The sequence below is a fragment of the Rutidosis leptorrhynchoides genome, chromosome 5, assembly GCF_046630445.1.
Source record: "Rutidosis leptorrhynchoides isolate AG116_Rl617_1_P2 chromosome 5, CSIRO_AGI_Rlap_v1, whole genome shotgun sequence".
NCBI classification, from domain to species: Eukaryota; Viridiplantae; Streptophyta; class Magnoliopsida; order Asterales; family Asteraceae; genus Rutidosis; species Rutidosis leptorrhynchoides.
Genome location: NC_092337.1, coordinates 363,306,127 through 363,321,136, shown reverse-complemented (window position 1 = coordinate 363,321,136; position 15,010 = coordinate 363,306,127). Strand labels below are relative to the sequence as shown.

At 38.4% G+C, this 15,010-nt stretch overlaps 1 protein-coding gene across 1 annotated transcript; it reads left to right on the top strand.

Annotated features, from left to right (window-relative positions):
- Positions 1 to 7,673: 7,673 nt before the first annotated feature.
- LOC139849698 (putative F-box protein At5g55150) lies at positions 7,674 to 8,837 on the top strand. The gene has a single exon (XM_071839330.1). It carries the CDS (start codon positions 7,674 to 7,676, stop codon positions 8,835 to 8,837), a length of 1,164 nt encoding a protein of 387 aa, XP_071695431.1.
- The last annotated feature ends 6,173 nt before the right edge of the window (positions 8,838 to 15,010 follow it).

The following is a 15,010-nucleotide window of genomic DNA, read 5'->3' as shown; positions in this document are numbered from 1 at the left end:
TAACCAAATGACACACCCTAAAGACACCAAGGATGGTCACAAAGTCGGACCCAACCTTGTTCATGCCAAGAACACCTTTCAATCTTTAGCAAAAACCAAATTAAGCATAACTAGGGCTCCGGGAATCGAAACGACATGAATCCGGAGTCTAAAGTTAATGTCTTGATGAGAGGAACTCATTTATGTACTTTATTTTAACATTCATATCAGTTACAAAGTCAGAATATACGAATCAAACTGCTGTCCAAAATTTACAAACCGAAAACATGTACAAACGAGTAATTCTACGCATTCAAACAACATTACAACAACTTATACACATCATACTAATAATATAACATATAAAATCAGTAATATATATGAAAAATCAAAAAGCTAGGGTTAGGGTTTATACCCAAATCGAGAATCAAAGTATATGATCGCGTAGAGAACGAAGAGAGGAATCCGATTATGTGAACGATTTAATGATCCAAGTAATATATTGTTGATGGATGATGATGAATGGTGTTGGTGGTGGCGTCGCCCAAGGAAGAAGGAAAGAGGGAGGAGAGCAAAATTAATTTAGGTTTTTGATAAATTGGAAAGTGATAAGATGAAATCTCAAAAAAAAAGAAAACAAGGAGAAGTAACCCCCTCCCCCCCTTGGCTTCGGCCGAATTTGCATGGGGGTGGGCCCCATGGGTCCAATTTTGTTAAAAGTTAATTTCCTTGTGGCCCGAAATCCCGAACGAAGCCCGAAACGCGAAAACACGCTTACGCGATTAAAAATCCGGAAAGATAACAAACGCGCGACGAAAAATAAATATAAATACACCTAATAATAATATGATCATAAAATATCATATTTAAAATATTTAGGATTTAAAAATCCCGAAAGCTCGACCGTTGGTTTAAAAACCGAAAAGATTCGCCGGATGGAAATCCGCGAGACGTAGAAACGTATAAATTAAAATATGAATACATATATTCACATAACACATAATAATTATTATATATATATATATATATTATTACAAAAATAATAATATAGGTCATAGAAATGACGTGGCACACTAACAGTTAACGGTCGTTAAATAATTAACGGCAAAAGATAACGGAAAAAGTAGGGTCGTTACACCGAATCTTTATGGCATTGTGTTTGTGGCAGACCAAGGATAAAGTCAAGGCTAACGTCCTCCCACGGATGATGGGGTACATGCAGTGGGGTATACAATCCGGCATTTGTCCTATGTGTTTTGGCTAAATGGCATACCCGACAACGCTTAAGCACGTGGTTAATGTGTCTTTCCAAGTGGGGCCAATAAAACCTTGCTTTAACAGAAGAATATGTTTTGTCACGACCAAAATGACCGGCAAGACCACCTGCATGATACTCGATAATAATAGCATCGCGTAAAGAACCGCAAGGAATACAAAGTCGAGTACCTCGAAATAGATAGCCATCGTGGATAGCGAACCTGTGCAAGGGTGCAACACAGAAACTTGCCCAAATAGTACTGAAGTCACGATCACCTGCATACAATTCCTTTATAGACTTGAAACCATGTGCTTGAACACACAAAGTGGTGACAAGAGAATGCCTTTGACTAAGGGCATCTGCCACTTGATTTTGTGAACCCGCTTTGTGCTTGATGATGAATGAAAATGCTTGTAAAAACTCAACCCATTTAGCATGACGGACATTGAGTTTGTGTTGCCCGTGAATGTATTTAAGGGACTCGTGCTCGAAGTATAAGACAAACTCTGCGGGTAGTAGATAATGTCGCCAAGTGTCTAAGCTACGAACAATGGCGTAAAACTCCTGATCATAGGTAGAATAACGTCGTCGAGCATCATTAAGTTTCTCACTGAAAAAGGCAATCGGTCGGCGATTTTGACTAACAACCCCACCAATACTGACACCCGATGCGTCACACTCAACTTCAGATACTTCCCCAAAATCTGGTAAAGCCAAAACCGGTGCTTTTGTAACATGAATCTTAAGTGCTTCAAAGGTTGCTGATGCTTCATCGTTCCAAGTAAAACAACCACCTTTGATGCACTCGGTAATTGGAGAAACTATGGTACTAAAATTACGAATGAACCGTCGGTAGAAAGAAGCAAGGCCGTGAAAGCTTCTTACGTCATGAACAGAGGTGGGTGTTGGCCAATTAAGTATTGCTTCTATTTTTGCTTCGTCCATTCTAATACCGGTGCCTGATATGATGTAACCCAAAAAACTCACTTCTGGAACTAAGAAGTGGCATTTTTGACCATTAGCATATAACTTTTGGTCTCTCAAAACTGCAAAAACTTGGCGTAAATGAGCAAGGTGTTGGTCGGTTGATGTACTAAAAACAAGAATGTCATCAAAGTAGACAACGACAAGCCGGCCTATAAAAGGTTTGAATACCTGATTCATTGTAACATCCCTTTTTCTTCATACGTGTCTTAAGGTGCGAAATTGATCTTTAGAACGTTTATACTTGATCGTATATGTGTTTAAATGATATAAATTGTTAATTTGATGTATATATATATATATATATATATATATATATATATATATATATATATATATATATATATACTTGAGAATGTAAGCATGTATAAGTATATGCATGGTTTTTGATGGGGTTAAGTCGTGTGAGGCTTTATAGTGAAGTTTAGATGTATATAGGAAGCGAGAACGAAGTGTACAAGTCGTGTAAATCAATAGTTGGTTTAAAGTTGTCGAAATTGGTCAGTTTATGCCTATTGTCGCGCTGGGGATGGCTGGGGCCGCGTCGCGGCATTCCATGTAAATCAGGAACAGGAAGCAAGATAAACAGGATCGAAATTTCCCCAATTGTCGTGCCGTGATGGCATGCGGCCGCGCCGCGACAGATCTGCGGGTCTGATTCCGATTTCAGTTTTTAAAAAGGGTGATCCAAGGGTAATTTCATATTTTTGCGTTTGGATCAGATTGTGGCTCAAATACTAGCCACTTATCTCATTTCTTCATTTTTTTTTCCATTTTCTTTCTCTATTTTCTCTCAAAACACAAAACCCATTTAGATTCAAAGTAAGATTTGAGAGTGAAGATTTGTGAATCGATCTTTGGAGCAAGAAGTAAAATTGTTCCCCTCGTTCTTAGCTACGACTTGATAGTTTTGGTAAGTCTTAACTCCATGTTTTGAGTTTTAGTTGATTTATGGCTAGGTTTTGTTCATTTGAGACTTGTAAGACCCATTTGGGGGTTAAATGGGTGAATTTGGGTTAAATTGATGTAAGGAAACCCTAATGATTATAATTTAGGGTTTGGTCATGTAAATTGAGGTTTGTAAGTGTTAATTGTGTTGTTAGTCACTAATACACTTGTGTAATGATGAAAGATTGTTAATGGTTTCAAGTTTGACCAAATTTGTAAGTCTAAGTGTTAAAATGGGTCAAATGGGTAATGGTTGACCTATTTGGGTGAGATGGGTAAGAAATACCCATAAATTGTGTTAGTTGGTACTAGTGGACTTTAATCACTAGCTTTTAGTGAATTATGATGAGTCTTGGCCATTTATGGGCGGTTTTGGTGTAAGTGAGTTATTTAATGCATTTGGGTCATTAAATGCTCAAGAGTTAAGTATTGTGGTTAGTTCCACAAGTTTGTGTATTGAATGTGTACTTAATGTATTAGGTACTTTGCTTTGAAGCTTACGGAAGTATTTAATCACCACCGGTGTGATATGGTGAGTGGAATAATTATGCGTGTACGTATATAATGTATTTATTTGTGTAGCGTGAAATGTGGGATAGTCGCGGTGTTTAAGACACCACATTCTACGTAACGAATGGGATTGTCGTGATGTTCAAGACACCACTCATTGGTTTGATTGACGTGTGGAATAGTCGCGGTGTACAAGACACCGCATTGTCATGGGAGTGGGATTGTTGCGGTGTTCAAGACACCACTCATGGGTTTGATTGACATGTGGGATAGTCGCGGTGTTCAAGACACCACATTTTAATGGGGGTGAGTTAGTCGCGGTGTTTAAGACATCACCCGGGGGGTTAGTGATTACGCGGAGTAAAGTACGCTAATGAATGTTATGAACTCCAACGGTCCTTCGAGTACCGTTCCTTTGTACGATTGGTTAACCATGGTTGTGTGAATTTGTATTAGCATATTAATTTGTGAACTATATGGTATTGATGTTGCTAGCTTATTGTGAATTGCGGATAGTAGTTTATGCATGAGTTTTGCATGGTTATTGAATTGCTAGCTTGTATGCGGTATTGTGTAAGTGATTGCAAGTAAGTAGGTTATATATATATATATATATATATATGTATAATTATTGCATTCACTAAGCGTTAGCTTACCCCTCTCGTTGTCTACTTTTTAGATGCAGGTGCGGACAAAGGGAAGGGGGTTGTTGGACACTAGTTTCCCCATGTTGGATGCTTGTTGAAGCTTTTGAAGTCGACCTAGAGTTTTGGGTAGTTTAGCCCCAAACCATGCTCGGGTGTTGTTTGGATTAAAACTATCATGTTAATGGGTCGAACTTGTAAACAATTGATTTAAGGCCTTGTGCCTCTTATTGTAAACATTAAACTGGTTGCATGTTTAAATGGGTTGCATAGAATGGTTTACATCTTTCGAATGGCGCGTAAATGTTTATTATTTTAAAAAAAATATTTTCTCGTGTTGTATATGGGTTGGGTTGTTTCATTCATGAGTTGTATAAAGGTACTAGGTGCGTTCGATAACCCAAATGGCGTCACCATCCACTCATATAAACCGTCCCGTGTCTTGAAAGCGGTTTTCCACTCGTCCCCGGGCCTCATTCGGATTTGATGGTATCCGCTGCGTAAATATATCTTGGAAAACACAGTAGACCCGTGAAGCTGGTCCAACAAATCGTCTAAACGAGGAATCGGAAAGTGATACTTGATTGTAATCTTGTTGACGGCTCGGCTATCGATACACATCCGAAAGGTCCCCCCGTGTTTCGGTACAAGCAATGCGGGTACGGCACATGGACTCATGCTTTCTCTGATTAAACCTTTGTCAAGTAACTCAGTGACTTGTCTTTGTAATTCGGCATACTCCTTTGGGTTCAAACGGTAAGCGGGTTTGTTGGGTATGGTGGTGCCAGGGACGAAATCAATACAGTGTTGTATGTCTCGCATAAGTGGTAAACCCGGGGGTATTTCATCAGGTATCACGTCACTAAACTCGTCCAACAAAGGCTGCACTTGAGCACGTATGCGAACAGTAGGCGCATTCATTTCCTCGACCACTAAAGCAAACACAATATGACTCTTCTGTATCATTGTTTCGAAGGCTGTTTTATTCAGGAATAATGTCGGTTCATCATCATTTCAAGTATCGAGAGGAGCTAGGATGATTTTGACACCATCCTTTTGAAAACTATAAGTGTTGCGAAACCCGTCATGTGTCGTCTTGCGGTCAAATTGCCATGGCCAACCCAATAAGATATGACAAGCATCCATTGGTATAACTTCACACCAAACCTCATCACTATAGTTTTTCCCAATTGAAAACGCAACCTTACATCGTTGGCTCACCTTGATGGTGTTCCCTTTCTTCAACCACGTGAGTTGATATGGCTCGGGATGGGCTTCGGTCGTCAACCCCAACCTCTCCACCATAACTGATGAGACAACATTCTCGCAACTACCGCTGTCAATGATCATAGTACAAACCTTTCCTTTAGACGTGCACTTCGTACGGAAGATGTTATGACGAAGCCAAGAATCATTATTGTCGAGGTTTCCCACTGTGGTGTTCAATGTACGCCGCACAACTAATGATTCTCCTCGATCCGCATACACAATTTCACTCTCATCTTCTGGTGGTATATCGGTTTCACCCTCAGTATCGTACACGGGATAATCCTCTGGATCATCAACATAGGTAACTGAGCATGGATTTGGACAATAACGGGCATAATGTCCTTGAACTTGGCAACGAAAACATCGTGGAGTTCGTCCACTAGTACGTGGAGTAGAGCTAGTTGAACTAGACGCGGTTTTAAGTAGGTTCGTGGTCACTATAGGTGTTTTTGGACTTGGAGTAAACGTGAAACAGTAGCCTTACCCTTAGTCTGGAGTTGTTGTTTTTCCACACGTAGGGCAAGTTTACAAACATAAGAATAGTTCCAATATTGATGCAATTGAACAACATCAGAAATATCAGAGTTCAAGGCACCCAAAAACCGGGCAATCGTTTGTTCCTCCTCCTCTTGCACATCACATCTCATGTTCAATCGGTCAAATTCCTGAATTAATTCCTTGACACTCAATGTGCGTTGGCGAAGATTATAATAGTCAAGGAATGCTTCTTGCTTATAATTTTCTGGAAGAAAATTTTCTTTTAAGAGTTTCTTCATTTTAGCCCAAGTTTCGACCTTCGATTTCCTGTTCATCAACCTATTTCGCTTCAAATTATCCCACCATAAAGATGCATGTTTACGCAACTTTATAGCAACCAACTTGACCTTAAGGTGCTCGGGTATGTCTTTAACGTCGAAGACACGCTCGACGGTGCTCACCCAATCGAGAAATTCATCGGGGTGTAACATCCCCGTAAATTCTGGAATCTCGACTTTCATCCCTAGGTTCTGTAAGGGATCATCGTTGTAATCTCTACGCGGACCCCTCCTGTCATGAGCGAAAGGATTCGCATAATCATCCCATTGATCATGAGTTTGATCCGAATCCGTTTCATAATACTGGTACCGATTTACTTCCAACTCGGCGATTCTTATGTTTAGGCGATCGAACTCCGCATCTCGTGGATCAGGTTCGTTGCCTTTCTCGGTGTTTCTACGAGCATCACCCCTAGTGAATCGTCCACTCTGATTACGTTCGGCCATTACCTCAGGCTCTGGATACCAAATAATGGCGGATCGTGGCCGAATAACAAAGATAATCAACACAAATGTGGAAATAGCCAAAAATGCCGATGTGGCTTCTGGACTTTTTATTGCTAAGCAACTTTTCAATAATAATAAAAACTACTTCAAAATGAGTCTATCACGATTGATAAAGGCAATCGTGAATTATGGAACAAGAAACAGAATTCAAACTTAAAGATAAACATCAACAAACTAAAAGATAAAATGGATATGAAGTTTGAATATAAGTCGCATGCAGTCCATCGACTATCAAACTTGTCACCTGCAGCCCCTCAAGGTATCCCTGCATCATGGTGTATGGGGAGGTGAGATGTAGACAATCATTCTCCTATCCGAGAATAAAAACAAGTCATTTTTCACTCTGAGTGAAAAACACTCTCAAAACTAGAAAAAGTCACCCCTCTCTATTCGACGGATAGGTAGATTGCTTCCGAGAGGACCTCCGGCCAATAATTAGGAAAATAAAATAAAACAAAATAAAAATAAATTTTTTTGAATAAATAATAATAATAATAATAATTAAAAAATGGATAAATAAATAAATAACCAAAAAAGCATAGTAGAGAAAAAAAAAAAAAAAAAAAGCCCAATTACAAAAGAAAAAAAATGAAATTAGGGCTATTTCGTAAACCTTTGAGGCTAAGCTGGAAATCTATATTGGAAACTTATATAAGCACGATATCTAATTAAGTTTCAATAGTATTTCACAAACATTCGATTAATTCGTAGGGTTTTATTTCGTACTCGTAAAAGTTAAGCATAAAGTTATTCGAGTCAATGAATTGGTCCGAGATGCTTCCTGAAATACTTGATATCATAGCCAAGAAGCATAATTTGTATCATGAAGATTATGTGTGTTTTGCCGGAGTATGTAAATCGTGGTGTTTAGCCGCCGTTCGGGCTACTAACAAGGACCACTACCCCAATGGTCTTCCTTCCCATATTCCGTGTCTGTTGCTCCTAGACGAAAAACAGGGTAATAATTGGAAAAGGTACTACTTCTTTAATACTGAGAAAAAAGAGGATGATGATGATCTACAATTGTTTTGTCCCTTAAACAAGAACATCCGTAAGATAAGTCTATCTGAAGGACGTGGTAGGTTATACATTTCTTCGGGTGGGTGGCTCTTAACTATCGGACACGAAAATGTTCCAAAACTCATCAATCCTTTTTCACGTGAAATTATCTATCTTCCAAACATATGCACCTTTCCAGAATCGAGAATCTCTTCAAATAGGGATGATATACATTTTAGGAAGCTAGTCCTTGTTGAATCATCACTGGTCGTGGTACTGTTATATGGATGTCGGGTGAAATTAAAGTTTTGTCGGTGTAAAGATGAAAAGTGGACATCTATCTTTGATAGTCAGGATACAATGTTACTAGATATCACTTATCACAAGGGTCATATTTACAATATAAGTTATGACTACCAGATCAAAGCTTGTGATGTTTCTCAAGGGAATCCTACAACTATTGTGACTGTTTCAACATTGCCTGAATATCTTTATTGCAGAAGTTTTGAAAAATATATTTTCAGAGCATATGTTATTGGATTAAAAGACGATAATGGGTTGTTGGTGATTATCAGGGAAGTAGCACTTGGTACGACTGTATACAATGAGAGTCCTTACAAGACAACGAGTTTTAGGGTTTTCAAGTATGATTTAGATAGTGAAGAATGGTCACAAGTAAAAAATTTAGGTAGGAAATCTTTGTTTGTGGGATATGGCCAGTCGTTTTCTATGGAGGAGGATAGTAAAGGGGTGATAATGGGTAATTGCATATATTTTACTGATGATTTTGAGGATTTAAGCGGTGTGGGCGGAGGTAGCGATATGGGAGTGTACCATATGTCAAGTCAAACCGTTGAACAACGCTTTCACGGAGAGTCACATAGTCACTTTACTCTTCCAATCTGGATTCAACCAGCTATTTAAATTTTATTTACAGTGTTAAAACAAGTTTCATTAAAAGTATTTCAATGTTAATCAGATTTATTGAAGACTTCTTTTGTATAGTGTTTGCAATCTTAACTAGTTCTGAATAGCAGTATGCATGTATATGTTCCTCAGGCCATCCATCAGTACCTTCAAATTGTTTTTGACGTGACTATATACAACAACAATTGAGATGGATCTATGTTTCTGTCTATATTAAAGTGCAGTGTACATTGGTGAAATTTTGCCCAAATAATGAGATAGAGTGCCACCTTAAAGAATATCATAAAGAACCAGCTGCATTAGTGAAATTTTGTCATAATAAATTAATAATGGAACTATTTCAGTTTTAATTCTTAAGAGTTGAATGATCCTCAGAAGAGTGACATGATCCCCATCACTCTAAACATCTTTCTCCTTTCATAACAAAGATTAATTAGTCATGGATCTATAAACGAGCTTATCTAGCTCAAGGTTCTAAACGAGAATCTTAAGCTAGTAACTAGTTTCAATCTAATATTATTTATTATTTAAATGAGCATCAAGCTCGAAATCAAACAATAATTATATTATCGTGTTCGAAATCAAACACATCTTTATATGTTTCAAAAGATACCAATAATACACTTAGAACCGAAACTTAGGATTCAGCTTAGTTTCTATCCTATCTCTATGTTGATTTCTTAAATAATGAGATAGATGGAGTTCCACCTAAAAGAATATCATAAAAAACCAGCTGCATTAGCGAACTAAAAGGAAAACTCGCGCTAACTTAGAACACCAAACACGAAAACTCGTGCTAACTAAGAAGACGTGGCACGAAAACTCATGCTGACTAAGGAGACTTAGCACGAGAAATCGTGCTGACTAAGAAGACTTACTACGAAAACTTCTGCTGACCCTTCAGGAATGGAAAACTTACCAAAATCACACTTCATCCGTTTCAAACTACTCATTTCGACACCAACACTAGCAACTTAATAGCAACTTGTTAAACTTTAAATACATAATCACAATACAACAAAATATATAAACCAAAGTACGAGTGCTAGGATCATGACCCAAAATAAGACAAGTACCAAATTTGAGCCATTACGAACTACAAGTCTTAATGTCGACCCATATTAACAAAATACTAAAAACCATTGCTAGTGGTAAGAACATGATCTTGGGGATTTCACTATCCCACCAAAAGTATCTAGCAAGTACCTACAATCAAATATGCAACTTCCAAAAGTACACTTCGCATCATCAAGCTATCCATCTAAAGCGCCCTTACCCTTATCTAAACCGGAGCCTATAAAAAGCAGTAAATAACAGCGGTAAGCAAATGCTTAGTGAATACAATATGTACATATCAATCAATAAATTTAACAATGAAAACAAACTCCATATAACACATCAATAAGCACATTAGAGTCCTTGTCTAGTCACCCACAAGTAGCAAGTCCTCTAGTCGTCCACTTAGCACCACCTGGTGCTAGATGTCACCCGATGTCATAGTCATGGGTGTCCCCAAGCCAAACTACCATCCAAGTGTACATCACCCGATGTATTTTGACATCATCCGATGTCATACAATATGCTAGGAAGCTCTCATACGTCACCCGATGTATGTACATCACCCAATGTAACTTGAGATTCTTTCGCATTCCGCATTCAATACAATTTGCATATCAAAATCAATTTACTAATTAATATGTACAAATTGTACTCACCTTAGATCCAAGCAAGCAACTAAACAAACATTTCCCAAGCAAGAAGTCAATTAACCATAATAAATCTGTAGACGATGATTCTATGGATCTTAGGTCGCTTGAACTCTAAACTAAAGGCGGAACACAATAGAATAGAGGTAAATCGAGATACGGGTCGTTTCTGGATCGAATTGGTCGAACCTAGTGCAAAACCTAGATTAGATCGACACCTAGACGATGTATTTCGGTGGTATTCGGTGTTAGGGTTCTCTGGAGACGAAAAACAACGACTTGGAACAAATGGGACGAGTAACCTCATCAAAGAAGTCTAAACCCGTATATATACTGCAAGTCAGACACACTCGGTCGAGTGTGTCTGTCAGTCGGTCGACTGACTTACACAGTCGGTCGAGTGTATACACACACTCGGTCAATTGTGTGCAGTTTAACATATTGATTATTTAATAAACTAAGAACGCATAATCACCATAGTAATCAATAGTCACTAGTAAATAACATTATTACATAACCGAATGTACTAAACGTAAGAATAAACTACGGCTGGGGATTCATGCACCAACAAACTTCCCCTAAGACCTAGCCGTAGAACAGAAATAAAAATTCGATTATCAATCAGTAAACGGATCCGTCACCCAGTTCTTCAAATAGCAAAGTTTCACAACCCTGCAGTACTGTTCAGCCTGCACACGATTTTCTGGGCGATACAACATCCAATTGTAGTAAAGGGTAAACATATCTTCCTCACAGCAGTTTCGCAACCAAACTAGATCTAGAACCCTTATACTATCATTTTCATCTCCACCATCCTTGTCTAACACGATAACTGCTTCCTCTGAGCGTTCATCATAATACCACCAACGAAAACGAGGACTGAAGTGCTGCGGCATCTTTCTCAAAGGAACCTTCCGCATATAGTTCACAGGTCGATATTTTACTATCTTCCTTCTAATCCCTGTTTTCTTGTTCGTTCGATAAGAAATCTTCGGGAACTGAGGACGAAAACCTATTAAATTAGGTGAATGATATGATCTCCTTATCTTACGAACCAAAACATCAGGAATTCCACTATAATCCTGATACAACATCTTAAGCCTGGCCACCTGCATAAACTCAAAATAAATTAACGTTTTGAATTCAAATGGAGATTTGATATAATCCACTCCATATTCTTTCTTGATCGCATACATATCGAATTCTTTAATATAGGCCCAGGCTATGATCTTTCCTTTAGCACGTAAACTCTCACAGTGCTCGATAAACTTCAAAAACTGCTGCTCTACTTCAGGTTTCATCACATACTTCCTAATCCGCATATGAATCTTCCATTCTTCTTCCAACACTTCAACCTTTTCTTTGTTGATCTTCACCGGCAAGAATCCTTCTGGTAACACACTTTCTTTTTCCTTCTGTTCCTTTTCTTTACATTTTCTGTTCAAAAGCTCATCATTCATCTCAAAGTAATCAGCAAAAGTTGTAAGATCATCACCAACGCCTTCATAACGAGGATAAGGCTCAGTTGGATCATCCTCAATAACAATCTCATCAAAACTGTTATCACTTTCATCAAAAACATCAGTATCACTCATTTCATCATCAAAATTCCGAGCTCCTGATGTCGAAGCCTCAGTTGCAGCTTTTGATGTAGCGTCAGCAGATTCTTTAGCTTATCGCTCTAGACGCTCCATCAATTCCTGCTCAGTTTCGGTCAGATCCGGAGGGATCTCCCCTTCTTCTAAATCAGTGTAAACAGTTGTATGATTAAGACGATCCTGCATAGCTAAAAATTCAGAAACTGTTAAAACTTGAAGAGGAGTTACATACAGCGGGTTATCCTCCGTGTATCCTTTAGCAACTTTAACAGCTCTGTCCTCTTCTTCCTCACCAAAAGTACCAAATGGATCTGGTTCATCATCCTCTTCTTCAACCACAATCCTCTTCTCCCATTCGTTCAATCTATCCGTCAGATCTCAGTTTTGTGTCTGAAGAGATAAAATTTCTCCAGCCTGACTTTCCATATTTTTCTCCAGCTCACCAATCTTCAACCTCAATGCAGACATTTCAAATGTTGTATTTTTCTTATCTTCATCAACTGCCTTTTGGAACTTAGCAAAATCCGCAGACAACTGAATCAACTTTCGGTTAACAATTCCTGTCATATCACCTGCAGTAGTCTCAGAACGTTGAGAAATTTGAACTTGCTGAGAAGATGTAGTTTGTTGTAGTTGAGTGGGTGTAGCTTGAGTAGATCCACAGTAGCTAGACCAGTCTGAGCAACCTTCGGCTGGGACTTTGTTGTGGAAGGCGAACTTCCATCTTTAACCAAAATCTTCAAACGTTTCTGTCTCCCTCTTGTTGACACATTGGGAGTTTCAGCTAACTTTCATTTCACTAAATCCATTTGACTATCATCAAGTGCTGTTACATCATCTTCATCAACTAATCGAGGACCAGTTGATTTTAGTGGAGGCTGATTCACCTCTTCTTCACCTGCAATAGTAATATCAGTCTCATCCCCTGAATTACTGTTTTCATGTCGGCAACTCAAGCCTTCTGGACACACGTAGTTCTCATTAACCAGATGACCAATCAGCCCTTTCTCCGGTACTTCCACTCGGCTCTGCAAAAACCTGTTGAAAGATTGATCATTTAAATGATTCTGCTTTAGTTCATCCTCAGGTATCTTTACCAACCCTTGAACCTGCTTCTCTAACATAATCTGAAGAAACCTCGGGAACACCAGATGTACTTTTCTCTTCACATTTAGAACCATTGCATCAAATATCACCTGTGAAAAGTTAAACTCAGCGTTCAAAACCAACGCAACAAACATAGAGCTGTATTTCGCTGTCATCTCATCAAAACCTCCTTGCATCGGGCTCAAACATCTAAGAAGAACGTATGTAAAGTATCGATACTGCCTTGGAAGTTTCGTACATTTAACAGCTTTGGTTATGTCACCAGTATAACCACATCTCTTTAAACACCTTCTAACTTTCAGAATCGGCAAATCAGTTGGCATATTATCATTGTCCGGAAACCCAAAATCTTCCCTGATAGTCTGTGCAGAAATACGAACAATCGTGTTGTTGACAGAACTCAATATCACCTTCTTGTTATCTTCAGTAACAACTTGGGCAACCTCCCAGAATTTTCTCTGATGAGAATAATACGGAGTGCATTCAGCAGTAATAACGTTTCAAGAAAGTAATGATCGGACCAAAACCTCCTCTTTGGGCCTCTGAACCCTTTTCATCAACACACGCAAGTACGTTTGTATCTTCTCGACAAATCAGACCCGGTAACTCAGAAGATAATGGGATTCGTGGTTCACGTTCTTCATCAGACATCTGCTGTTGTTCTTGAGACATAGTGAATAGCTGAAAAACACTCAAAACAACATAACGAATAAGCATTTACCTCCATGTATCATGGGGTATCTAATGAATTATATGAATCAATGAATTAACAAACATAACAAACACATTAAATAAATCACACAGTTACGTCATCCACAAGTTATTGTTTATTACACACCATAGTATAAGGGCTAACAAGATAGCCTGATCAAATTACAAAACAACCATAAATAAACATAAGCACATAAAATCATAAGGGCTAACAAGCTAGCCTGATCAAATTACAAAACAACCATAAATAATCATAAGCATGAGAACTATCCTTCAATAACTTCCTCTGGAACCTGATTCCATTCATAATTCGTGTCCTCTTCCAGATCAATCTCATCAAACAAATGATTTAAAAGAACTGCATAAGGAAATGGTTTTTCCTCATCATCCAAAGCATCTTTCATGACATTAACGACTATCTGCCCAAGATTCACCTTGATACGTTCCATAAGACAGTACAATAGAACAGCCTCAGTACCAGATAGTATATCATCATGAGGATCTCTAAACACCACATTTCTTTTGATAATTCTCATGTTAAGCATCAAGTCATCCCTAACATCGCTCTCTCTGACCTCAATATTGTTAGAACCAATTACATATCCTGGCTTAGTGATGTGAGAAGCTACCCCACCGGCATCAAACTTGCTAGAAATCTTCCTAAGATCTTTACTAGAACAGTAAATCTTGGCTCCCCAGTAATTCAATAGAAGGTTATCTGCAAAGTCATCTATGGTCCACTTATAGTCAACACCAAAGAAATTAGCCTGAACATACTTCTTCTCTATGGTCACACTAGAATTGAACTCTTGGATTAGCTTAGGACAGAAATAATTCCCAATCTGAAGAAACGTCAAGCAATCTAAACCTTTCCACTGATCCTTCGTGAACTGGGATGCAACAACTTTGGTCTCTACAAGGATAGGCCTATGTTCGGCCAATGCTTTCCTACGTTCCAGGTCATACTTCCATCTTCCACTTAACCTACTACTTGGACCTGACATTCTAAAAGCAAAACTATGCAACACATTCAGTTTAAACATGATAT

Coding starts and splice junctions, on each gene's coding strand:
- LOC139849698 (XM_071839330.1), top strand. CDS start 7,674: ATGAATTGGTCCGAGATGCTTCCTGAAATACTTGATATCATAGCCAAG.